Source organism: Lethenteron reissneri, unplaced genomic scaffold (genome assembly GCF_015708825.2).
Source record: "Lethenteron reissneri isolate LAM-NWPU_2019-01 unplaced genomic scaffold, ASM1570882v1 scaffold_1456, whole genome shotgun sequence".
Lineage (NCBI taxonomy): Eukaryota > Metazoa > Chordata > Hyperoartia > Petromyzontiformes > Petromyzontidae > Lethenteron > Lethenteron reissneri.
Genome location: NW_026891175.1, coordinates 155,842 through 182,428, shown reverse-complemented (window position 1 = coordinate 182,428; position 26,587 = coordinate 155,842). Strand labels below are relative to the sequence as shown.

At 46.7% G+C, this 26,587-nt stretch overlaps 1 protein-coding gene across 1 annotated transcript; it reads right to left on the bottom strand.

Annotated features, from left to right (window-relative positions):
- Positions 1–1,832: 1,832 nt before the first annotated feature.
- On the bottom strand, positions 1,833–8,419 carry LOC133362370 (kelch-like protein 20; the record flags this gene model as incomplete). The annotated part of the gene is made up of 4 exons (XM_061581301.1): positions 8,249–8,419; positions 7,229–7,399; positions 4,415–4,621; positions 1,833–1,991 (listed from the first exon to the last, which is right to left on the bottom strand). Coding segments are annotated over exons 1-4 (708 nt in total), but the record flags the coding sequence as incomplete, so codon positions are not given.
- Between the last annotated feature and the right edge of the window lie 18,168 nt (positions 8,420–26,587).

Below are 26,587 nucleotides of genomic sequence, written 5' to 3'. Positions count from 1 at the left end.
GCAGTGGTGATGTTTACAAACCGCACCAGGTACTCGTTTGAGGCCGAGTCGACCTAGGGGAGGCCTAGCGTGATAACTGTTACACTAACGCACACACACACGGAGAAGAAGATCCCTCGCTTAACCTTATACGGCAATAACAAAAGTACGGCATCTTGAGATGTAGCTGCATTTAGATGCTATACAGATATACATTGTATGGTTTAATTGGATTGAATCATTGCCTGCGAGAGAGATCCACAGACGGGACTTTGTCCAGATTGATACACCCATACACAAACAAGACACAGGCCTTCCTATAGACAAACCGGCTGCTTAGACACATGTGCGGAGCTTTTTTGTTTGGCATCACACATACACCTTTGCTACCCAAGTAGTGATAACACAAACACTGGATACTCATTTTAGGTCGAGTTAACCTAAAGGAGAGGGGATATAATCAAGAACCATGCGCCCCGTGTGTGTGGCAAGGAATTCGGGCTGAGATGATGCGATTGCGTCAGTGCGTTTTCAGAATACTATTCCACTGCTATCTAGACTGTAATACATTTTCAACAAGACGAATAGTCACACAACTGTTTGCCACGTAGGGGGGTGGTCATTGGTAGTTCGGTAAAGTTACGGTAGGTGAAACATTAAAATAAAATGTAAGAATAAAAATAACAAATAGAAATAACCAAATTACATCACGTTTCGGAAGCAACACAAGCTTCCGTCATCAGGTGGGACAACCACAGTAAGAAACAAACATTACTGGAGTGGGCAAAGACAGCTGTTTTGGTGACCAGTGATTATATAAGGTAAAGAGGGAGGTAGAGATGCAGGGGGCAGGGATTGTTGGAGTAGGGGGGGGACTTCTGTTGAACACGGCTGGTGAGACACAATGCTGCGCTGGGAGCGGGCAGGAAGGCGGGGGGGGGGCTACAGAAGATGTCACCTGGTTAATGACACTATTAAAGCACACACGAGATTTGGCTGGTGCTCATCAATGTGGGCGGCCCTAAGCCAGTGGTGGAAGTTGTGCATTCATACGCGAGGGGGGGCAGTTTTGTCGTCGTGCAGCCACTGTATCCTATTACCATCAGCAAGAGGAGCGATATAGCTACGTCTACTGTGTGTGCTTTTATGTTGTCAAGCATGAGCTCCCCGCTCTACTAGGTGGGGATGAACTAAATAATTGATTTCAAAACAGGTTCTTACGCTCACAATAAAAGCATCAAATTTAGTTTCAGGAAGAAGTGATTATTTGATTGATTGAGGGACGACCAAGCTACGTAGAACAGATTGTTATCGGGTGATAATGTGCTATGATACCAGCAGATGGCAGTGCAGCAAGATCAACTGTTGTGCTAAACTGGTAACACATCTAATAATAGGATTTTCCCCTTTTTTCTGGCAACACTCACCAATTGAGGCGAGGCTCAAAAGAAAGCCGTCTCTGGTGTGGACCAATCAGTTTCAAGGACAATGCATACATTATCAGGTGTGTTTTGTTTGCATTCTGACCACAAGTATTGTGGTTAATGCAGACATGATTCCTCGTAAAAAAGGTTTCAGTTTTGTTGCCAGAAAAAAATGGAAAAACCCTATTATTATATCTTGGCACTGGCCAAGGAGGTCTAATGATGGTCAAATATCTCGCCTCCACCTGAACTAACCCGTACTGACGAGCGTGGCAAAATCTGGTCGTGTAACCTCCACGAAATACACAGCATGGGGAGGCTCTCAACCTGCAGTGGCTTGACATTAGGGGCGTCCACGTACCTAGCGGAGGCCTAGGAAGGACACAACCGCTGATCAGCGGTTACGCAAGCGCGCACACAGGCAGGCACCTGGGGTAGCTGTGGCCGGCGCTCCTGGATGTTGTATTTGACCCAGGCGATGACGGCGCTGTACACCTGCTCCTCGCTGCGCACGTTTAGCTCATCGGTGGATATGATGTCGATGAGCTGGTTGGCAGGAAGCAGCATGAACTCTTCACTCTCCATTACCTGCGAAAGCAACAGATTCCCCGCTTCATGTCAGCCTGGATTACTGAGCACAGTGTTAATATGGAGCACCTCTTGATGGCTGGGTGGTGGTGGTACACGCCTGAATCCAGCGCCGTGGAGTCGAGGGGTGGCGGATCACACAAATGTCACAACAACTTCATTCCCGTGGCTTTACTGCCAGGATAAAGCGGTAAAGCAAAAATGTGGACTCGATCCGTTCCCTCTGTATGGGATAGTATTGTCGCCTCGAACGTGTGGGCTTTCTCCAGGTGCTCCGGTTTCCTCTCACATATATCGGCAACATTAATTGGCTAAAAGCACCTTCATATATAGAGGACACAGACATTGTACACGCCAGCTCACCACCTGGCTGCTGCCTTCCTGTTTGTCTTTAGTTCCTCCTCACACCTCCGAGTCATGCTCTCTCCTGTCTTCGAGAGTGAGCGGATACTGTGCGGCACATTGCGAGTTGAAATTGTTTATTGCACAGAAAACTTAAATTGTTGGTGGATTCATTACCCTTTGTGGAGATTAGTATCGTGCCTTGATAGCCACACACACGCCACTCGCAACACACACATAATTGCATTACAAGTACCCTCAACTGCGCACGTAAGCATAACTACAAACATACAAAATTAACACCCACACAATTAGCTACCAATACAATGAAAGTGAACGGCAATCTCTTTTGCACGTCACAATGAAAGTGGCAGAAATATATTTTAAAGGAATGCACAGCCAAATAAAAGAGAGCCTCTTATAGACACACTTCTATGATAATAGGTTTTTCCCCTTTTTTCTCGCAACAAAACAGGTGTTAAGATTTCGATTCAAAGCTTTCGTGACTGCAGGGATTCATATTATTGGTTCTTTTGTTAAAGTCACGTAGAAGGGAAATAATAAAATATCAAAAATAAAACAATAAAATTATCACGACGTTTCGATTGCAACACAAGCAATCATCATGTACGTGACTTTACCGAAAGAACCAATAACAGGTGTTAAGATGTTAAAATACCAAACTGAAACCTTTTACAAGGAATCATGTCTGCATTAACCACAATGCTTGTGGTCAGAATGCAAACAAAAAACTAACTCTGATAACACATGCATTGTCCTCTGGTCAAAAAGGCGTCCTCTGGTCTAACACCGTTTGAGACGAGGCTCAAAAGAAAGCTGTCTCTGGTGTGGACCAATCAGTTTCAAGGACAATGCATATATTATCAGAATATTTTTGGTTTGCATTCTGACCACAAGCATTGTGGTTAATGCAGACATGATTCCTCTTAAAAGGTTTCAGTTTGGTGTTTTAACATCTTAACACCTGTTTTGTTGCCAGAAAAAAAGTGGAAAAACCTATTATCATATTTTGGTAATAGCAAAGGAGGTCCCATGATGTAGACACACACTAAGGCTCTGTGTTCCAGGTTGTCCGAGATGAGTCTGAAACTTAATTGCGCACAAGCAAAATACTTGAAAGTTACTTCAAGTCTTGTACTCTTGTGAACTAGCGATATAATTGCAGCACGTCAATGCAGTTACATTAATGTGCTGCAATGATATCACTAGAGCTTTTTGGCAGCACGTCTGAAAGTCAATTTTAAAAGCTCTATCATAACCAAAGATGCGTTGGACTGCCCAGGCTACACAGGCTAGGTGCTTACAAAAACACAATTCTCTTTTGGCTTGCATTTTCCTTTAATGTGGCTCAGATGATAAGAGCACTGAGGTGGCACCGTTTAGATGCTGGCTTTTGAATTAAGGCCTGTGATTAAAATGGGTTTTAATGTGCAGTGATTTGATGGTCTCAGCCCAGTCACCAATGACTACACACACAAAAACCCAACGACGTTATATTTCTACTTTTTTTTCCGGTAAAGTCACGTAGGTAAAAAATAAAATAAATTAAAATGAAAACAACTAAATTAAATCAGGTACATGAAGACGGACGCTTGTGTTGCGCCCGAAACGTCGTGATTTAATTTAGTTGTTTTCATTTTAATTTATTTTATTTTATACCTACGTGACTTTACCGAGAAAACCAAAAAGTATGGATCCTTGCAGTCACGAAAACTTCAAATCTAGAACGTTACACTTAGTTCTGCTGTGTGTAGTGAGTTGTAAAAATGCAGTTTTTTATGGTGCAGATCGTAAGCCACAAAAGTAGCTGTGTGATATCCCGCCTCTGCGGGCTGTCCTCGAACATGGGAGCTTGCAGCACTGCTCTGCGAGAGAAACCAACAAACACTTGGCCTCGTGACACGACACCCGAAAGTACAATTGGCCCAAACATGCGCTGTGAGAGTGAATCTGCATTGACTTGGTGGCCTGGCTGTGTGCTGTGGCTGTGTGCTGTGGCTGTGTGCTGTGGCTGTGTGCTCTGGCTGCGTGCTCTGGCTTGTGTGTCTGCAGAGGGCCACCTGCTGGAAGTTGTGCTGCGTAAACTTGACGGCGGTGCGCTGCAGGTCTCGGCACGCGTGCGTATCGGCGAAGGCCCGGATTCCCAGGCAGTTGGAGGGGTCGAGCTGCCGCTTCAGGAACTCGCAGCAGGTGTCCTGGATCTCGGCGAGCTGCAGCAGGCAGGCGGCCGGCAGCAGGGCCTGCACGTTGCACTCCTCCACCGTGATCTGTGGATCGCAGCAGCGCAGACTGCATGAGAAGCAAGCGGTGTTCTGCTCAAATGCAAGAATGGTGAGATTCTCATCTCGTTTAACGGACCTTAGTTTGTTGTAGAAATTCTGTTGTCCTGTGGTTCAGGGGTGAGCCAAACAACTGCCGACTTTACACAAAGTGGCACTCATTGAATAAGTCCCAGCGGCAAGGTAATCCAAATAGAATTCCAACAGGGATATGAACTCACAAACTTGTTATTGGGAGTCACGCTCTCTAAGCACAGTGCGGCTTAGCCAAGTCAAAGTAAACCCCAAACAAATGTCATTTCCAGCTGTGATGGCATGCTGCTGTAATGAATATACACATTTGATTAGCACGGTTGGCTACATATGGTGTGAAAGAAATTCAACATAATACAATATTTCGTCATGTACTGTAAATCTCCATTTCCAGGGTCTCCCTTGCAAGAGATGCAGTGTCTGAACTCATTATTGCCAAGTATATATAACATTTTAAATGGACAGCAGATTACATAACCTTACTGTATGTCATGTAAAATGTATTATGCACTGCCGAACATCTGCAAAACCAATTAAACCCATATTCTATGGGTCTTTCGGTGAAGCCACGTAGATAGAAAAATAATACAAATATCACGACGTTTCGATCGCAACAAAAGCAATCGTCTTCAGGTGAGAGAGCTCTGATACGGCTCTGATAGAGCTCTCTCTCTCTCTTCAGGTGAGAGAGCTCTGATACGGCTCTGGTAGAGCCCTCTCTCTCTTCAGGTGAGAGAGCTCTGATACGGCTCTGGTAGAGCCCTCTCTCTCTTCAGGTGAGAGAGCTCTGATACGGCTCTGATAGAGCTCTCTCTCTCTTCAGGTGAGAGAGCTCTGATACGGCTCTGGTAGAGCCCTCTCTCTCTTCAGGTGAGAGAGCTCTGATACGGCTCTGGTAGAGCCCTCTCTCTCTTCAGGTGAGAGAGCTCTGATACGGCTCTGATAGAGCCCTCTCTCTCTTCAGGTGAGAGAGCTCTGATACAGCTCTGGTAGAGCCCTCTCTCTCTTCAGGTGAGAGAGAGAGCTCTGATACGGCTCTGGTAGAGCTCTCTCTCTCTCCTGAAGACGATTGCTTGTGTTGCGATCGAAACGTCGTGATATTTTTATTATTTTTCTATCTACGTGGCTTTACCGAAAGACCCATAGAATATGTGTTCCTGCAGTCACAAAAGCTTTAAGTCAATTAAACCCAACGTAAAAAACACCTTTTACTGTATATTTATTAAACTACATATACTCGTGCGTGTAGTGGGTGTAACTAATAAACCACCAAATACAATGCACTTACTGTATACTATGTGTCGTGTACCATATAATACAGGAATCCCCCGCTATACGTTGCTGCATTATGCATTGTTTTGCAAATTCGTTGTCGAATAATTTGTGAATATAATTCCTTACGAGTGTAATCTTTCCCAAAATGCGGAATCAAAAATGGCTACATTTTTTAACTTGTGCAAACTAACGATGATGCGGTGTTATACCACACGATACACGCATAGCGCGCAGCACAGAACATCCCTCCACCATGCGGCGGAAGCTGGACTCGACAATGTGGAGGAGTCGGTCATGGTGGAGTTGAGTCCCGTGGTGAGGATCTGTCAAATGTCAAATGAGGATCTGATACAGCTTGAACAACAAGCCCAGGAAGAGGCCAATAAAATTATACCACCACCACCACGAATGTTAAAAACTTATCAGGGCCCTTTATTCATTTGGAAGCAGCAATGGACATCTTCAGTGAGGATGATTCAAACCGAAAACGTAGCTGTGCAGTTAACAGGATAGTAACTAGTAGCATTCACAGCTACAAGCTGTACCAGCAGAATAAGACAATTCTGTGCATATATCTTTTGACAGATGCTTTTTTAAATGTTCTGCCATCAGGCCAGAAGGTCTGGGGAAGAGCCTAAGAAGAGAGACAGCTTCCTCTGGTGAGCAGAGCTGTGGCAGCAGCAACAGCAGCAGCTCCATCGTCAGAAGAAGAAGAGGCAGCTGGTCCTGCCCCTTCGTCTGCATCACACCACCGCTCGCCACAAGAGGCCTCGATGAGAAAGCTTTTCAACTATCTCTGGTAAATTCTAATTATTGGCATTTATTATTAGTTAAAATTAATGTCAGCTTACAATCATACGCATTTTGGTACACTTTATGACAGTAATTATTATGTTTTATCTTGGCTAGGAACGCAAACCCTGGTTTTAACATTATGTCTGTAGAAAATGATAGTTCACTTTAAGTCATTTTGAGTAAAGTAGCATTTCCCCGTAACGCATCGCGTGGGATTCCTGTATTATACTCCTCACACTCTACCCCTCCACCTAACCCCCGCAGCTCCTCCACCATCCCCTGTGTATCCAAGCGCTATCCAGGCTCAACAACCCTGCTTTGCTTTTGACATCCTATAAGATCAGTCGCATCCTGGCTGATGTGGTCATACACAACTGCCTTAAACACTCAACACGAAGGTTCACGTCTTTCGCTCTCCTAAAGTGGATGAGAGTCCATTACTGGCCCAGCCTGCTAGAGCAACAACACTGCGTGCACGGCTGGTGGCATCACCTGTGCCGTGTAGGCAAAGTCAACGAGCAGCTCCATGGCCGTCTCGTCGACGTCACGGATGGACACCTCATCCTGCCGTGACTCGGCCAGCTCGCCCGTGAACATGGCGTGGAAGTAGGGGGAGCACGCCGCCAGCACCACGCGGTGCGCGTAGATCTTGCGGCTGCCCACCTGCCAAAGACAGACGCGGGTTGGTGGGGCGTGAATGTGCGATGCCCTCACTGCGCCTCCTCTACTGGGAGGTGGGTCTGTGGGAGGCGAGGATGCCATTGCTTTTGTAAGATTATAAACAATATGAAAAGGTGGAAGGTGCAAGTTTACCATCTTATATATAAATATATACAGTGCTAATAGAGACGCAGGCTTTGTCCGCTTTTTATTGACTACAGCATAATGCTTCACAAGAAGCCAATTACTTCATTCATTGATCGGAGATCATATATTTTGAAGTATTTAGCATGAGACTTAAAGCTATTTGGACCTTGTAGCTAACCCCTATGAATAAAACTAATACATCTCAAGGCTGTAACTTTTGGGAACTCTCATGAGCAAAATCTTGATTCGGTTTGTGCCGAATTTCAGTCGGTCACCATCCTCTGTGTTTATTAGACACATTCTTACATATTTTTTCCATATTACTAATCTCAAATATACCATGGAATCATGTCAACATCCTTCCTTTCATGCAACTATAAATTCCTCCATTCAAGAGCACGGGGCAATGACGAGATTGTATTCACTGCAGAGCAGGGTGAAGCCATCAACTCGCTACGAGAGCTATATTGTGTTTCTAAAGCTGGTGGTGGTTCAAATTGTGGCCGTTGTGTAGGTGATGATGTCATAGAGATTCGGGAAGAGAATATAATCTTGTGAAGGTGGTATTGGGAATTGCGACAACCCGCTGGTGCTTGTGACGTTGACATTTGTGGCGCTTGTGACAAAGCTATTGGTGGTGGCGACGGTGTGTGATGATGGTATTGGTGACGGTGGTCGTGGCAACGTGCGTGTGCGAGCACGAACCACCAGCACGACATCGCAGAACTTGCGGTGTCGCCGGAGCACGCTGATGGCCTCCAGGGTGATGCGTGGATGCTTCTCGGACACGTAGACCATGCATGCCGGTGTAGGCAACACGCCCTCGGGCAGGGCGTTGGGGTCCCCGCCGCCGCTCGATCGGTTCATCACGTCCATGGCTCGTGGCACTGCTGCGCACGCAAAGTCAAGGCGAGAATCGGTCACAAGAATTGGCCGTGGAGACATTGACACATTTTTATCAGGAATTGTAACAAAAGGGAAAAAGCTGTCGACAAGCATTGAATGGTAGTCATCTTGGTCGAGAGTCATGAGCCTGTGATAGAACATCTACACTCCCCTGGTGGGGACCAGTCCATCCACTTTCATGAACACTTTATTCTTATTGTAACATTTCATTGGCAGGGGCCAGTCTCCCGATAAGACAATCTGTATCGGCTTAAAAGTGGCAGTCATTATGAATGCAACAGAAAATGTTTCTCAAGTCCAACTCCAACTCGGTGAAACTGCAACTCCCAAGTGAATTTGAACTCGCAACTTCTGATTGTGAGTTGAGTGCTCTATAAACACTGCGCCGCCCAGCGAGATTCATATCCTGTGCTGTTATCCTCGACAATCCAATACCCAACTTGGAGTTAACCGAGTATTATTTTAATTTGATTTGAGTTAGACGTTGACCAATCGCAGTCATCATCCCTAAGGGGGTCAATAAAATTTGTACCATTTTTGAGTGAAATAAACAGTGGCCATTCTACAGAGACTGGTCTCTGCCATAGTTCTCTCCCCTGGCTCAGGATTAAACAAAAGCACCAAAAACCATGTTAAGGTCCACTGAATTTACTTCCTTTTCACAGACAGTTGCCCAGACATCTCGCAGAATTAGTACTACTGTAAAATACATCTCGCCGGGCTCAACAGGGAATAAGGCATTGACTTGACAGCACACGACTATTTCGTAATTATTTTCATGTTAGAATGCTCGATTGCTGCTTTGTCGCTAAGCAGCAGTCCAACCGCATAGAAATGTGCCAACTTGGCATCTACTAGAGCCAAAACCGAGGCTTTCACAGTCACTCCTGGATTGTTATGCCACGTGCAGTGAAACATTGCAAAGGTTTTGTGACAAGCAGACAGTGCAGGCAAGTGAGGCATGTGAATGAATAAAGAATGCTTGTGGTACGGTGCTGTTGGCACACCTGTGGAGGAAATCGTTCTCCTATAACACGGTAGTTGCGTTCGTGAAGAACACTGGGTTGTGGAAAAATTGCGTTGTAATAAATACAATATAATATAGGGTAAAGCACAGCCCGCAATAACACGTGAGATGCATACGCAAGCTCAACTAACACTGAGGCGTGTAGGTAGCATCTAGAAGCACTCAGCAGCATCCCGCCTTGTGTGATGCCACGCCGAGGCATACGTACAACAGCTTGTTCCTCTCAATTGCTTTATATACAACTAGCTGTACTACCCGGCTTCGCCCGGGAACTTGGATTCACCACGCCCGGCCGCCTTTGTCTCCCCAGTGACGATGTTCACACACCACACCAGTTACTCGTTTGAGGCTGAGTCGACCTAGGGGAGGCCCAGGTCCGGTTCAAATAATCGTCACCGGTGGTGGCCGTGAGTGGGAATGGAACTCGGGTCGCCGGGTTCGTAGCGTGGCGCGCTAACCACGACACTACAATGCGTTACGCTTCCGTTGTAGGATTTGTGTGAGGCGCGCCGATCCGCTGTAGGGTTTTAGTGAGGCGTGCCGATCCGTTGTAGGGTTTGTGTGAGGCGTGCCGATCTGTTGTAGGGTTTTAGTGAGGCGCGCCGATCCGTTGTAGGGTTTTAGTGAGGCGCGCCGATCCGTTGTAGGGTTTTAGTGAGGCGCGCCGATCCGTTGTAGGGTTTTAGTGAAGCGCGCCGATCCCCCGCGATACAATAATGCTGTGTAATCGCTATAATTTTATAATGTACCGACCCTATAATAGTAATTGCACACATTGTGGTGGGGGGGGGAGTGAAGAGGACGTGAAACTTTGATGAATTTACGTCAGAGTCGCGTGTTAATGCGTGCGCCTATTTTAAAGGGGAATTAAAAATGGCGTCCACCCCGCGCCGAAGGCGTCGCTACCCGTTGGCAGGGGCAACCGCCGTCCAATGAAAGCGGCAAAGGCGTGGCTACCCGTTGCCAGGGGCAACCGCCGTCCAATGAAACTGCAGCCCGCGACGAAGGCGTCGCTACCCGTTGCCAGGGGCAACCGCTGTCCAATGAAAGCGGCGATGGCGTCGCTACCCGTTGCCAGGGGCAACCGCCGTCCAATGAAACTGCGTATGGTCCGACGACACACACACGCAGACAGACAGACAGATTCGCGATTTTATATATATATAGATTTTACTTAAATCTATTTAATTATAAAACCTTAATATTATACATTCACTCTCTCTCTCTCATACGATACGTATCATGGTGTTCTACACTCACCAATGACAGTAGTATCTTGAGACTTGGACTCCAGTAATGACGACGACGACGACAATGACGATGACAATGACGACGATGACAGACCTGTGCAGTTCGATGAATGTGATGATGAATGATGATGATGATGGTGTTACTGCACAGGTATAATGAGGCCTTTAAATCAGTTTGAAAAATCCGCGATGCACTGAGGCCGCGAAACTTGAACCGCGAAGTGGCGAGGGATTACTAGTACAGTGAAACCTTGGATTGCGAGCATAATTCGTTCCTGAAACGTGCTCGTAATCCAAAGCACTCGTATATCAAAGCGAACTTCCCCATAAGACAAAATGGAAACTCAAGACGATTCGTTTCACAACCCAAAAAAAATCCATACAAAATTTATTCGTTACAAATACTGATAGGTTTTTCCCCTTTTTTTGGCAACAAAACTGACACCTTTTGCAAGGAATCATGCTTACATTAACCTTGCAAAAGGTGTCAGTTTTGTTGCCAGAAAAAAAGGGGAAAAAAACCTATTAGTATATATTGGTACGGGCAAAGGAGGTCCCATGATGACATTACAAAATACTGTACCTTTTTTAAAATTTGTATTTAAATGTAATATAAAGTAATCAAATGTATCCATTAAATGTAATCGTGGAGATGAGAGAGAGGAGATGAGTGGAGGAGAAGGATGGTGATTGTGTAGGACTACTTTCACTGTCACTAACGGAACCACTGCCATCGCTGAGCTCACTGGGATCTGTTTGTGCGACTTTAACAATGAAATTTCTCCTGTTGCAAGACCTCGCTGGTTGATCAATATGTTTGTTTTAATTGCTTATCTTGCAAAACACTCGAGACCAAGTTAATCACAATCCAGGGTTTCACTGCACGTAGGCCTCGGCAAGGTAAGGTAACAGGTAAAAGGTAAAAAATTAACCCGTAAAAACAAAGTTTTTCACTATAAATCATTTATATGCGTGGCATCGGTTTTATTTTATTATTCATTTCAGTTTTTCGTGAGTAAGAGTTTAATTTTTATCACATTGGTATTTTAAATTAAATATAAGGAAAGTCGTATATAAGGATTATAAGGTTTTCAGTTTTTGTATGATTGTTTATATTGTACTTTTTTGTTGTTTTCTTGAATAATTTTCTGTGTTTAGGAAAAATATACGATTGTGTTAGTGAAAATTTTTTTTCCTAAAAAGTGGAAAATTTTGGAAGAAATGTTTCACGAAAATAAATTGTCACGCAGCAGCAGCAGAAGGAGCAGTGCAGATGGAGGGTGGCATGTGATGTCGATCTGAATATCACTTCTATTTACGATGGAGATGTGTCACGACGACCCTATCATCGTAAGTCGAAAATATCGTAAGTCGAAGATGGCCTCTAGCCTAGCCAGGAGTCTTACAGGGTGGTGGTAATCTAGCAAAACAGAGCAAGTTACAGTAGCGTACTGTATAGACTATATCCTGTGTGTGTTTATTAATTACAAGACTGTATTGCACAGTAACATTTAAAGTAAAAAAAACAAGGTAAATTCTTAGCCTACCTATATGAACTGCAAATTAATATGAAGTTTGTTCAGGAAACAATCCTATCTGCTAGAAAAATAAACTTTTAGCATGCATTGAACGTATCGTATCATGGTAACATTGAAATGAAATCGCTAAAGCTACGTATCATAGTGTAGTGTATACTGTATAGTGTAGTGTATAGTGTAGTGTATAGTGTAGTGTATAGCGTAGTGTATAGTAATAGTGTAGTGTAGAGTTTAGTGTAGTGTGTAGTGTAGTGTATAGCGTAGTGTATAGTAATAGTGTAGTGTATAGTAATAGTGTAGTGTGTAGTGTAGTGTATATTAGTGTGTAGTAGTAAATACAATCGCTCAAGCTACGTATCATAGTGTAGTGTATACTGTATAGTGTAGTGTATATTAGTGTGTAGTGTATAGTGTAGCGTATAGTGTAGTGTATAGTGTAGTGTATAGTAATAGTGTAGTGTATAGTTTAGCGTGTAGTGTATAGTGTAGTGTATATTAGTGTGTAGTAGTAAATAAAATCGCTCAAGCTACGTATCATAAATGCATTCACCGTGGCCAATTACAGCCAACGTTAGTTGAGCGTGGACAATTCGACCCAAGCCGAAACATAACATTTCCAAAAGAATGTTTTAAAATATATATTTTTTTAGTTTTAATGGTAGAATATAGTGTTGTCATCAGTATGACGTAAGTATACCAAGTTTGCAGTCGATGCCACATTGGGAAGTGGGTTAAAATTGACTTTCAAGATTTGAGGATACAACAACGACAACAACAACAACGTGTAAAATTGGAATCATCGAGAGTATCTATATGAACAAAGCGCTCTACCTACAGCATGTACCGCTATACACCTTGTGCACGTGTAGTAGTACCCCAGTAATTACCCTGTAATCGGATTATTAGTATGGGGTAAGGGTAAAAGTAGGCTCATTGTTTTTCTTACTCTTAAGTTTTTTTCGGTAAAGTCACGTAGGTTAAATAAGAAAAATAAAATAATAATACGTGAAAATAAGTCGATGTATTTTTATTTTATTATAATGTTTTTTATTTTTTTTACCGACGCGATTTTACCGAAAAACAACCCGCTAAGAGTATGAACCCTTGCAGTCACGAAAACTTCAAATCTAGAATCGCTGCTTTTCCCTTTAACCTCCACCTTGCCGAGGCCTACACGCACACACTCACCCCCCACTCGCTCGCTCACTCACCCACACAGCAGGAGGATGAGGTGGAGGTGGTGGTGATGAGAGGCTTGCCTGGTGAGGTGTCAGTCCCAGCACCACAGCAATGGTGGAGCAGCAGTTGCCCAGCAAGAACCCAGCCAGCACCCAGCAGCTTGACTGCAGCAGCGTCTGTGTCCAGGGCATCGTGTAGACTCAGCCCTGTTGACTCAACACGCCCCTTGCCAAGGGCTGGCTCGACTCTGGCGAATAGTCGATGGTTCCCGCTGAGCTGTGCGGATTTAAGTTTCACAATCATGGAATGCGTTGCGCAATACCCACGTCTAGAGTCAACATCGCGTAGGGTAGACTCTATCTACTGCTGGGTGAGGAGGAGGGGTACAGGGGGGTGCGGGGGGTGCAGGGGGGGCAGTGTTGAGTCTATGGTGCAGTGTTGAGTCTATGGTGCAGTGCTGAGTCTGTGGGCACGTGTTGAGTCTATGGGCAGTGTTGAGTCTATGTGTAATGTTGAGTCTATGGGTAGTGTTGAGTATATGGTGCAGTGCTGAGTCTGTGGGCACGTGTTGAGTCTATGGGCAGTGTTGAGTCTATGGACACGTCAGTTTAACACGTAGGCTTTCGCGACCAATGTTATTCATAATCAACGATTTTTGGGTTTAGATCGCGTTGAGTCTATGGACAGTGTTGAGTCTATGGTGCAGTGTTGAGTCTATGGACACGTATTGAGTCTATGGACAGTGTTGAGTCTATGGTGCAGTGCTGAGTCTGTGGGCACGTGTTGAGTCTATGGGCAGTGTTGAGTCTATGGTGCAGTGTTGAGTCTATGGGCACGTGTTGAGTCTATGGGCACGTGTTGAGTCTATGGTGCAGTGCTGAGTCTATGGGCAGTGTAGAGTCTATGGGTAACAGTGTTGAGTCTATGGTGCAGTGTTGAGTATGGGTAGCAGTGTTGAGTCTATGGGTAACAGTGTTGAGTCTATGGGCACGTGTTGAGTCTATGGACAGTGTTGAGTCTATGGTGCAGTGTTGAGTCTATGGGCAGTGTTGAGTCTATGGGCAGTGTTGAGTCTATGGGCAGTGTTGAGTCTATGGGCAGTGCTGAGTCTATGGGCAGTGTTGAGTCTATGGGCAGTGTTGAGTCTATGGGCAGTGTTGAGTCTATGGCAGTGTTGAGTCTATGGTGCAGTGTTGAGTCTATGGGCAGTGTTGAGTCTATGGGCAGTGTTGAGTCTATGGGCAGTGTTGAGTCTATAGTGCAGTGTTGAGTGTATGGGCAGTGTTGAGTTTATGGTGCAATCACTGCAGGCCAAGTGCCAGTATCATGACCAACTCGGGCATTGAAGTTGCCCAACAAGATGACTCTATCCCGAGGGGCCACTTTAGCTAACACCTGTGACGGTCATAGAAGGCATCTGACTCATCGGCCTTGCCTGCATCCCTCCACGGATGTTCGTCTTCAGTGGGGGCATAAGTAACCACGACCACCACTCCTCGCCTCTGGTTGATGGGAAGGCGAGCCCACAGTAGCCTGGGGCTTACAGCTTTCCCACACCTCACCACCACGCTCCCGCAACCCCTTGTTTTGTTCAGAAGAGCCAGACCCTGTTGTTTGGCAGTCTCATGCCCCGAGAAGAGGACTGTCCACCCCTCATGGTGGCAGGAGCCTGAGCCGGTCCACCGGACCTCCTGAATACCACAGAGATCCAGGCGGTACTGGTCCAGCTCCCGATAGAGGGGTGGCATACTCTCCTCCGCAGTGAGCGTTCGAACATTCCACGTGGCCACCCGCAGTGGTTTTTTATTGTTTCTGGAGGAGCCCCGAGGGTAAGGATTCAGTCTCCTGGCTCCGCCAAATGGGGTTTGGCCAGTAGACGTCATAAGTGCCTGTCCCCACGGCTCCTCCGGGACAAGCTGAATTAGATATTTTGCAGGTCGCTTTGTGGTCATGAATTGAAGGTGGAGAGATTACCAGCCCCTCACACCTGACCAGAGCCCCCATTTGGCCGCTGCGGTGTTTACAAGCGCCATGAGGGGAATGGCGAATTTAAGTTGGCCCTCCCCCCACGGCACTGCCCATCACAGCGTTGCTGTCCGGCACGAACGAGGTAGGGGGTTGTTTTGCCGGACAACAACAATCGCCATTCGCCACTAAGTGGCGGTGACTTCACCACGACGCTTGTGCCAGGCCATGTGCACATTGAGGCCACGTGAAGTGTCGAATGCCCGCTGGCAGGAGGTCACGGGGCAGACCCAGGTGCCACGGGTCGACTGACCAAGATGACTGAGATGACTGGCTGATGCGCCACCTGTGCCCCCTACTGTGCCAACTTGCTGTGCTTTAGCCACCCGGCGCTCCGCTCGTTGTTGTGAGCGTCGCTCCTCTGCCCTCCGTTGTTGTTGGAGGGCGACTGCCTCCAACTGCCCAGTAGAGTCCTTCACGAGCCTCCTCCACAGAGGCCGATCTTGACACTGCTGGTACCAGTCATCGGCAAGTCCACTCAGCTCCACGTCCTCCTGTACCACATCACTCCATCTCTTCTCTAGCCCGTGCCGTGCCCGTTTAGCCCCCTCGATCCGGCCGAACAAAAGCTGTTTAGGCATGTGGCTGGGCATGCGGGCTACATGACCCAGCCAACACAGCCTTGCCTGCCGGAGGAGCTCACCGATGGGACTTTGCCCAGATCTTTCAAGGATTTGTGAGCTCCTCACACAATCCAGCCTGGTTAAACTCAGGATGGATCGTAGGCAGGCCAGCCTAAATGTTTCCAACCGGCGAAGATGCTCCATTAGGGGGGTCCAACTTTCGCAAGCGTAGAGAAGGGAGGGAATGACTGTGGCCGAGAAGACCTGAAGCTTCGTGCGGAGCGACAGACCAGGTAGCTTCCACACAGCGTTACGCAACCGATGAAAAGATATTGCCGCTCGACTGATTCGGAGTGAGACCTCTGCTGATAAACTGGAGCCGGTCATAAGCACACTGCCCAGGTATGGGAAACTCTCCACTCTCTCCACAACTGCCCCATCACCAATTGGGAGTTGTGGGGGTGGAGTGTCCGATGGTACAAAATACCCAGGCAGGTGCTTAGTTTTGGTGGGGCTGATGGTAAGGCCCCACCTCTTAGTGGCACGCTCCAGTCTCAGCAGCAGCGTCTCCAACTCCTCTTCTGAATGAGCAGCTATTACCAAATCATCGGCATACATAACGTGGTTGACCAATAGGGAGCCATCCCTTGATCGCACCCGGGCATCGATCAGCCTCCCATTATATCTGTACCAAATGGAAATTCCCCCGGTACAGCTATTGAAGGCTTCACGAACTACGCGGTCAAAATAGATGTTAAATAATGTGGGAGCCAGAGGACATCCCTGTCGCACCCCAAGGTGTACAGGGAAAGGCTCCGACTCCCGGCCACGTAGTTTTACCCGGGCCCGCTCACCATCATGAAGGTCCTTAATGATCGTGAGCAGAGGGTCAGGGACTCCGAAAGCATGAAGAACAACCCAGAGCCCAGTCCTACTGATGGTATCATAGGCCTTGACCAGGTCAATAAAGCAGAGATGTAGGTCTTTTTGGAATTCCCTACACCTCTGCTGTAGCAGACGGACAGAAAAAATGCCATCTGTGCAGGACCGCCCTTTCCTGAAACCGCATTGGGGCTCCGCAAGCCTCTCCTCAGCGTGCCTAGCAAGGCGATGTTGAATAATCCTTGCCAGGACCTTTCCCGGCACACTGAGGAGTGAGATGCCCCTGTAGTTGTTACAGTCTATGCGGTCCCCCTTCTTAAAGAGGGGGACCACCAGGGCATCCTTCCAATCTTGCGGAACCCGTCCAGTGGTCCAGACTGTTGTTATGATGTCATATAGGGCAGTCTGTGCACAAACGCCACCCTCCCTCAGCATTTCGCTTGGGAGATCATCTCTGCCCGGTGCCTTTCCTGGTCTCAGACTCCGGATCGCCTTCAGTACTTCCTCAACAGACGGCACCTCAGCCAGCCACTCACAGGGGGTGACCTCTTCCAATATTTGAGGCACGGCAGCCTCAGCAGGGTTATCCCCACTTTGTGCCATGATGTCTTCCTGGCTGAGGGATTTCCCCTTCCCCAGGACCTCACAGAAATGCTCAGCAAATCTGCAAACCTGTTCCTGAGGGTCGGAGATTGGATCACCGTTTTCTCACCTAATGATGGTAATAGGTGTGGCACTGCAGGTTACTTTTTGATGGAGTTAAGTAGTGATTTGTGATCGCGGGCCACTGAGGCAGACTCCATCTCCTCAGCAACCCGCGACCACCACCCATTCATCCAGGACAAAGATCCCCCGTATAGCCTGAACAGACTGTAGGGGCAAGTGCTGTTAGCGAGCACCTATGAAGGCCGGAACAGTACACGAGGGGGTGGGTGGCCAGCACCACGCCCGACCGCCTTTGTCTCCCTAGTGGCGATGTTTACACACCGCACCAGGTACTCATTTAAGGCTGAGTCGACCTAGGGGAGGCCCAGGACCGGTTCAGATAATCGTCACTGGTGTTAGCCGTGAGCGGGAATCGAACCCGGGTCGCCAGGTTCATAGCGCAGCGCGCTAACCGCTACACTACCGCTCCCCATCACACACACTCACACGCACTTTCACGTACTCACACACATTCACACATTCACACACACACGCGTGCACACGCAGGAGCTGACAGGGATGCTGCCCCGGGAGACGCTGCCACACGGTGCAGCATGAAGGCTGTAGGGGGCAAATGCTGTTAGCGAGCACCTATAAAGGCCGGCACAGCACACGAGGGGGTGGGTGGCCAACTCCACGCCCGGCCGCCTCCCTAGTGACGATGTTCACTACACACTGCACCAGGTACTCATTTGAGCCTGAGTCGACCTAGGGGAGGCCCAGGACCGGTTCAGATTATCGTCACCGGTGTTTGCCGGCGAGCGCAAATCGAACCCGGATCGCCAGGTTCGTAGCGCTACCCGCTACACTTCGCACACTCGTATACACACGCATCGCCACGAGCTGCGATGCTACAGTCTACATTATAGACTGCCAGTACACTCACCAAATTTAATAACCAGGCTACAGTCTACATTGTAAACTGCCAGTACACTCACTCCAATTAAGAACCAAGCCCCGACCCGTGGGGGGATATAAGGTGGGTTCCTGGGAGGGACGGGGTCGCTGCATTCTACAAGCTGGAAGCTCTACGTCTCAAGCTGGAAGGTCTACGTCCTACGAGGCATCAACACGTGGTCGCAGACCCGAGTGAGAGGGTAGCTGTAACTCCTCTGTATAGTGTAGTTCGCTAGGTGGTCAACACCCTCAGCTGTATCTGGTGAAGGGGCAGTTACCCCTTTGTGTTACGTGTTACAAATACATGTGTTGCCTCTAAAAGGAACGTCTGCGACTCAGCTGGAACCCACTACACTATTATAGAGTCCGTAGATACTACGGCAGTCAGTAGAAACTACTGCTAGCAGTCACTATATACTAATATAGAGTTAGCAGATGCTACTATAGAGTTAGTAGTTACTACTATAGAGTCAGTAGATACTACTATAGTAGTCAGTAGATACTACTGTAGGGTCAATAGATACTAATATACAGTCTGTAGAGACAGATACTATTGGAGAGCCGGATACTACTATAGTCACTAGATACTTCTCACTCTATTGTATGTAGGGTGTGTAGGTATATATGCCTACGGAGGGGTAAAACACATTTTTGAAGGGGTGGGGGGGGGGGGTCGACAATTTTCGGAAACCTTTTAGATCAACTATTTACCTACCCGCCACTTTCTATTCCTTTTTAATTCAGGACTTCTTCAAGCCTCTTTACATTTTGTTGATGGGCAAATAGTCAAATGGAACGCCGGCCTTTCACAATAGCTTAGTACTTGTGTAATGTGAGGTTACACCTGGATGATAAATGGGTTACACCTAGATGATAATGATTGGCTCTGCTGGCCTCAGCCCACAACCAATGGGAAGTCGAGTTAGGGGCGTGGTCCTGGGGCCAAAGAGTGGGCTCTGGAAGGTTCCAGGGATGTGGCTGAGGATTGGCTGCGAGGCATCATGTGGGCCATTGATTGAAAGGGGGGGAGACGGACAGCACGTGGTCAGAGCTTGGAGGAACGAAGGTGGAAGCCACGTGGCTGGTGCGGACGTCCGGAGCCTGCCACGTGGCGGGCTGCGGCAGTCTCTCTCTCTCTCTCTCCCTCTCTCTCACGTTGTCTGCCAACAGCGTGAAGGAGCTATAGAGCAGAGGAACATAGTGAGAAGCTGTGAAAGAAACTTAATAAAAAATACTGAATTCCAGGAGTTGTCTCAACGACCTTTATTACGCTTGTGTATGTATATGTTATGTTTTTAAGACAAGTTATGAAATATATTTTTCCCCCGGGCAATGCCGGATACTACCCGCTAGTAGACTAATATAGAGATCCTTAGATTCACACACGTGTATCCATCTTTATTAACAATAAACACAATGCAATTCAGAAGAATGAAGTCGATTAAATGTGAACTCAACTTTTCTGGCAATTGCCAGATCGGTAGACCACCGAGGATGTCATGGAAACAAAACGTGCCAATTCACATAGTTGTCAACCGCTTATCAGTGTCTACCTTATCACAGACCGATTCAGACCTTATTGGTCACCGTGCCCTTATAAGTCTCAACGTTCATAGTGGCTAGGAGATGCCGACTACCCCGCCTGGTATACAGGAGTTCGTGGGTTCGATCCCGACCCTGACGCCTGCTGTATATTTGGAGTTTGAGCGTCAGTCTCTCTCATCATGGAGGATAGGAGATGTTAACTACGTCGTCTGGTATACAGGTCGTAGTTTCTATCTCGACCCTGCGCCTGCTGTATATTTGGAGTTTGCGTCTCTCTGTCCCCGTGCTCAAGTGGATTTTTCAAGGGGTCCTCCGGTTTATCTCTCCAAAATCAATGTCACGCTTTTAGACTCTTTGGCTACCGTGAAGTTTCACGTGATAATGACAAGCCACTTCGTTAAGCTATCACGTGTGTTCAGGTTCCTAGTGAAAACAATCTACGTGAAGATATTTTAATAACATGGTAACAAAGACAAAAGATCCCCACTTCCTTGTAGCCTTAACAGACTGTTGGGGGGCGAGCGCTTTTTGCGAGCACCTACGAAGGCCGGCACTGTGGCACGCGCGGGGATGGGTGGCCAGCACCACGCCCGGCTGCCTTTGTCTCACCTAGTCGTGACGTTTACACACTGCACCAGGTCCTCATTTGAGGCCAAGGGAAGGCGCCGGGACTGGCTCAGATAAATCACCACCGGTGTTGGCCAAGAGCGGGAATCGAACTCGGATCGCCGGATTCATATCGCAGCGCTAAACTCGACACGACCGCTCCCCACAAACTCACTCACACACTCGCTCACTCACTCACAAAGACCCCCCGAATAGCCTTAACAGACTGTTGAGGTAAGTGCTGTTGGCAAGCACCCATAAAGGCCAGCACGGCACACGAGGGGAAGGGTGACCGACACCACGCCCGGCTGCCTTTGTCTCCCCTATGGCGATGTTCACGACACACCGCACCCGGTCCTCATTTGAGGACGAGTCGACCTAGGGGAGGCCCAGGACCAGTTCAGATAATCGTCACTGACGGTGTTGTTGGCCACGAGAGGGAATCGAACCCAGCTTGCCGGGATCGTAACGCAGCGTCGTGCCAACCACCCTCCCTCCTCACCCCCTCCTCCTCCCTCCCTCACCAACTCCTGGGCCTCCCACCTGCATCCCGTCGCCCACCTTGATCTTCTCTGGCGACTGGGCCAACGTCCCTCGCTGGACCGTTGCAAACTTTCCCTCTCCACCCCCCCACCGCTCTGACCCCCCCCCACCACCGCTTCCTCCTCTCTCTGCCCGTCCGCCCCCGCCACCGCCCCTCCCCCCAAGCCCCTCTCTTTCCCGTCTCGTCCTCTCCGTGACCTCTCGTCCCCTATGTACGTATTCTCCGTTCAACCGCACTCCCTCTGCCCTCGATGCGGCCACCTCCCACTCCCACAAGTATCTATCCGCCGACCACCTCTGCCTCGCGTCGACGTCTCTCTGCCTCCCGGCCTCCCTCTCCCCCCACGACTCTCTGCTCTCCCCCCCGCCCTCCCGGTCTGCCCCGTCCGTCTCCCTCTGGGACTTGCGCTGGTCTAGCTGTATCCAGTCTTGTCCTGACGATGAACTGCCTCAGGGTCTCCTCGATTGCACGGAATCCCCTCCTCTCCTCTCCTCTCCCTCTGCCGCCGCTCTCCATCACAGCGCTCCGGTTGTACGACTCCTCCGGACACCACTGGGCCTCTATGTACCATCACAACCATCACAACCATCACGACCATCACCACCGCCATCACCATCGTCATCATCACAACCATCACCTCCATCACAACCATCACGACCATCACCACCGCCATCACCATCGTCATCATCACAACCATCACAACCATCACAACCATCACCACCACCATCACCATCGTCATCATCACAACCATCACCACCATCACCATGTTAACTACCTCGCCTGGTATACAGGAGGTTCCGGGGTTCGATCCGGACTTTGACGATGCCTGCTGCTGTATATTTGGAGTTTGTGTGTCTCTCTCCCCGTGATCGTGTGGATGTTTCTCCGGGTCCTCCGGTATTTGGCTGCAATACATTTCCACGTGATAAGCCAACTTCGTTGAACCATCATTTGTGGCCAGGCCGCTTCTGAAAAAGAGCTACGTAGCTCAGTGGAGACTTATACATAATTTTTATATTTAAAAAAATGGTTTATTATAACATTATATTAAACATTATATTATATTAAATGTAATATAACCATTAAAATAAAATACTATATTATATGAAACAAATCTATAAAAAAATGTATTAACAAAAAAGGTGTATTATATTTTGAATATTATAATATGAAATATAACACAACCATTAAGGGGCCATCCATTTAGTAGGTACGCAAAAATCTGTCAAAACTTGACCCCTCCCCCCCTCCCCGTTCGCACGCGGACTTTTTACACACGAATCCTATAGAATGGCCGATATTTAATCCACGCAGAAACGAACAAGGATCAATCACATGAACGTGTTTAAGCAAACAGATAGTCCACCGCCGGCTGCATTAAAGAATGAGGTCGCGTACCTTGGCCACTGATGTTGCTGAGCTGCGTGACAGCTGCAGTCAGGGGCACGTGGCACACGAAGTGACGCCTCTGCCACAGTCCCACTTCTCCTGGCAGGACTTGTCGTCTGACCGCTGGAGACACTGAACTGTGGACTCATTTGAAGACCAATGTAGACAAATCGTCATCTTGTCGAGGCTTCAATCCCCCCCCCCCCCCCCCGTTACCTATGTGTACACATTTGGGTTAATCCCCCCTCCCCCTTCATACGTACGTACTAAATGGATGGCCCCTAATATTATATAATACTGTATATTATATATTTTAAAATATATTATAAAAAAAATCGTATTTTTATCATAAAAAGGTTTATTATAATACTCTTTGGTGATTTGGGTAAAGCCACGTAAGTAGAAAATAAAAATAAAAAATAACATCACACTGATGGATGATTTTTTAAATCCTTTATATTAAATTCACTTGCTTGCTTGCTTACGACTGTGCAAATCTTGCGGTAGTTTTTTAACCCACTTCCCGTGATCCAATCGAGCTGACATTTTCCACACAGACTCGTTGTGCGTGACAATTAATGTTCGTGAAAAAAAATTCTAAAATTTTACACTTTTTAGGACAAAAATATTATATTTCATTACCAATTGCTTAATGGTGTTATGCAATCATCTGACCCATAGGTGGCAGCCATCTCAAGCCAGAGGACGAGAGGACTCTAGCCGCCACGCATATAAAGGATTTAGAGTGAAAAACTTTGTTTTTACGGGTTATACTTGTTTCTGCCTGAGGACGATCGCTTGTGTTGCGATCGAAACGTCGTGATTTATTATTTTCAATTTTAACTTTCTACCTACGTAACTTTACCGACAGAACTAAAAAGTATGGATTCCGGCAGTCACGGAAAGCTTCAAATAAAAAAATAGGTTTATTATAATATTTCAAGATTTGAAGCTTTCGTGACTGCAAGGATTCATACTCTTAGTTCTTTCGGTAAAGTCACCATGTAGGTAAAAATGAAATTAAAATTAATAAAAATAAAATAAAAATCACGACGGTCCCACCTGATGATGGAGACTTGTGTTGCCTCCGAAAAGTCGTAATTTTTATTATTATTATTTTTTTAAATTTCATTTTTACCTACGTGACTTTACCGAAATAACTAAGAGTATTCTAATATTTAATATACATTTTTTAAAAACCTCTGGAAAAAATGTGAGCTATTAGTGGGTGCGTTTTAACACGTATGTTTTCGCTATGTCAACATCATCCAAAAAGGTTATGCGATCTAACCCAAAACTCCCCCCTTTATTATAGATAATAATGGGCTAACAAACGACCCAGATGTGTTATTTAATACATTTCGATTTAAAGCTTTCGTGACTGCAGGGATTCATCTTCTTGGTTCTTTCGGTAAAGTCACGTAGAAGGGAAATAATAAAATAATAAAAAATTTATTTATAAAATATTTCTCACGACGTTTCGGCCACAACGCAAGCAGCCGTCCTCAGTTGAAGAATGAAAAAAAAATACTTAATAAATGTTATACTCGACTACAACAACACGTATCTGACAACACAGCCTCGAGTGAATGCCTCATCTAACACTTACAGAAGTCGTCCCCAGCTCCACTCTGCACTGCTGGATGATGTTTGTGATCAGCTCCACTGCCGCTCCAAGCATCTGAATCACCTGTCCGAGTGGGGGAGGGTCTTTATACCCGAGGTGAGGTCTGTGTCGTCATCCACCAATGGGGTGACGCCTCTAGCGCCTGGCCGGAACACCACGTGGTCGACAACAAGTGACGCCATGGGAACTTCCAGGCTCACGTAAGAACAGTATGGTGCCTAAGGGGCCGTCCATAAATGACGTCACGCGATTTTGGACGATTTTTGACCCTCCCCCCTCGTCACACGGCGTCACAAAAAGTCAGACCCCCCCCACCTCAAATATGACGTCACAAAGCTCTGCCCCCCCCCCTCCATTTTGAAAAAAAATTTCAAATCGCTATAAACTGTTGTCATTGTCATTGTGCGTATTTAATGTGGCGCTGCACTCGGAATGTTGTAGGAGAGTTGTCATAACAACTAGTGTTGTTATAACAATTCCATATTCATTTAAAGTTGCGCATTTAGATGTGACGTCACATTTCTCACTCCCCCCTCCTCCTCGTCACACATCGTCACAAAGGTGCGTGACGTCATTTATGGACGGCCCCTAAGTGTTTCGTAAACAATAACATAAATATATAATAAATATAATATAAAAAATATATAAAAATATATATATAAAATATTGGTTTAATTTTTATTATTTTATTATTTCCCTTCTACGTGACTTTACCGAAAGAAAGAAGAATATGAATCCCTGCAGTCACGGAAGATTTAAATCAAAACAAAATAAACTCACTCATTAACGCTGCCTTAAAAGAATACAAAAATATATATTTGGTCACGTTTCAGGCAATAGCTCTTCTTCATGGCACGTGGACTAAAGGCAGCGGTTTTTTTTTTATAAACCTCGTTGAGCCACATCCTTTGCATAGTTTTGTTTTTCCAAATCTTATTTTATACAAATTTGTTTGTTCTAATCGTCTAAATGTAACTAACATCGGCACATCATTTGTATCGATTGTAAATAATGCATTCTTACATGTGTAGTGGGTTCGAATTAGGTGCACACACACGCAGCTTGGAGGCAACACTATTTATTAAACGGTAAGTAATATAACACTGTACATGAGGTGGTGACCACCTTCCTCAACTCACTAACACTCTGAAACGCGACACAGACTGGACCAGGCAGGCTGCGGGCTGCCTGGTTCAGGACAACGACCCGAGACTTGAGGACCGATGATGTCTTCACTTCGGAGTGCAACAGCCTCGCTCTGTGTTCACACCACGCTTATATCTGCTCTGGTGTTGCCGGCTCTGCCCAGGCCACGCCTCCCTTCCCAGGCCACGCCCCCTTCCCAGGCCACGCCCCCTTCCCAGGCCACGACTCTCCCTTCCCAGGCCACGCCTCCCTTCCCCCACCTCTGGGAAGATCCGGGTCCCTCCACCACGTGACCCCCCAGGCACCCCCTTGGGGCCCCCAGCCCTCGTACGGGCCAACACAGCAGTGACTGTTCTATGTCACCACTCTAGTGACAAACTCTAATTACAGACGAAACGTCGTGCTCAGATTGTAAATGTTGTGGCTTGGCTCTCCAACACACCAGTGTGCTGTACTAGTGACAAATCTGCATGTTCTGTTTACGTGACAACACTAACTAGTTGGCTTTGTCGGGTGGTGGCGGGTTTCAACGACACATTTATATATTTAAGCGATTTAACACAAACACTTCTAATATGGACATTATAATAAACCATGCTTACATTCAGATGATTATTCAAGGTTCTAGGCAGAAATTAAAATATAAAACACTCGTTTTCAAGTAGCACCCCGCTCAACACGATTGTCCTTAAATATATTTATTAAACAAAGTCAGTACAGTATAAACTTGCACATCTTAGTCTAAATCAAGCTCGAGATCACCAATGTTTGATATTTCAGGCTGTATGTCGCTTTATAATCCTGTAAACTTGCAGCAGTTTAGAGGACTTTGGGAGGCGAATATTAGCAAATTAACACTTAGCACGGAGTTATGCATGGAGATGCACATCCTTATTCAAACGGAAGTGTACAATTATGCAGTTAGATGTGCATACGTATTATGTTGCTAGATATGCAGATTGTTAATGTAAAAATTAACAATTGAATGCAAAGTCCATGATAGGCCAAGTCGAGAACAAAGGATTTGGATGCTAGAGCGAAGATATAAGGGGCTTAAAATCAGACCTCAAGGTCATTTCGAGAGGGATTTTGCTGAGGATAGACGCTCGACTCCTCGCTCTGCAGATAACCCTTCTTCCACGAGACCCAGCCTGGCGAGCACGATTGCTTGGCGACTGGTTGGCGACTTCACTTTGGGAGAGTTCGTGGCGATCT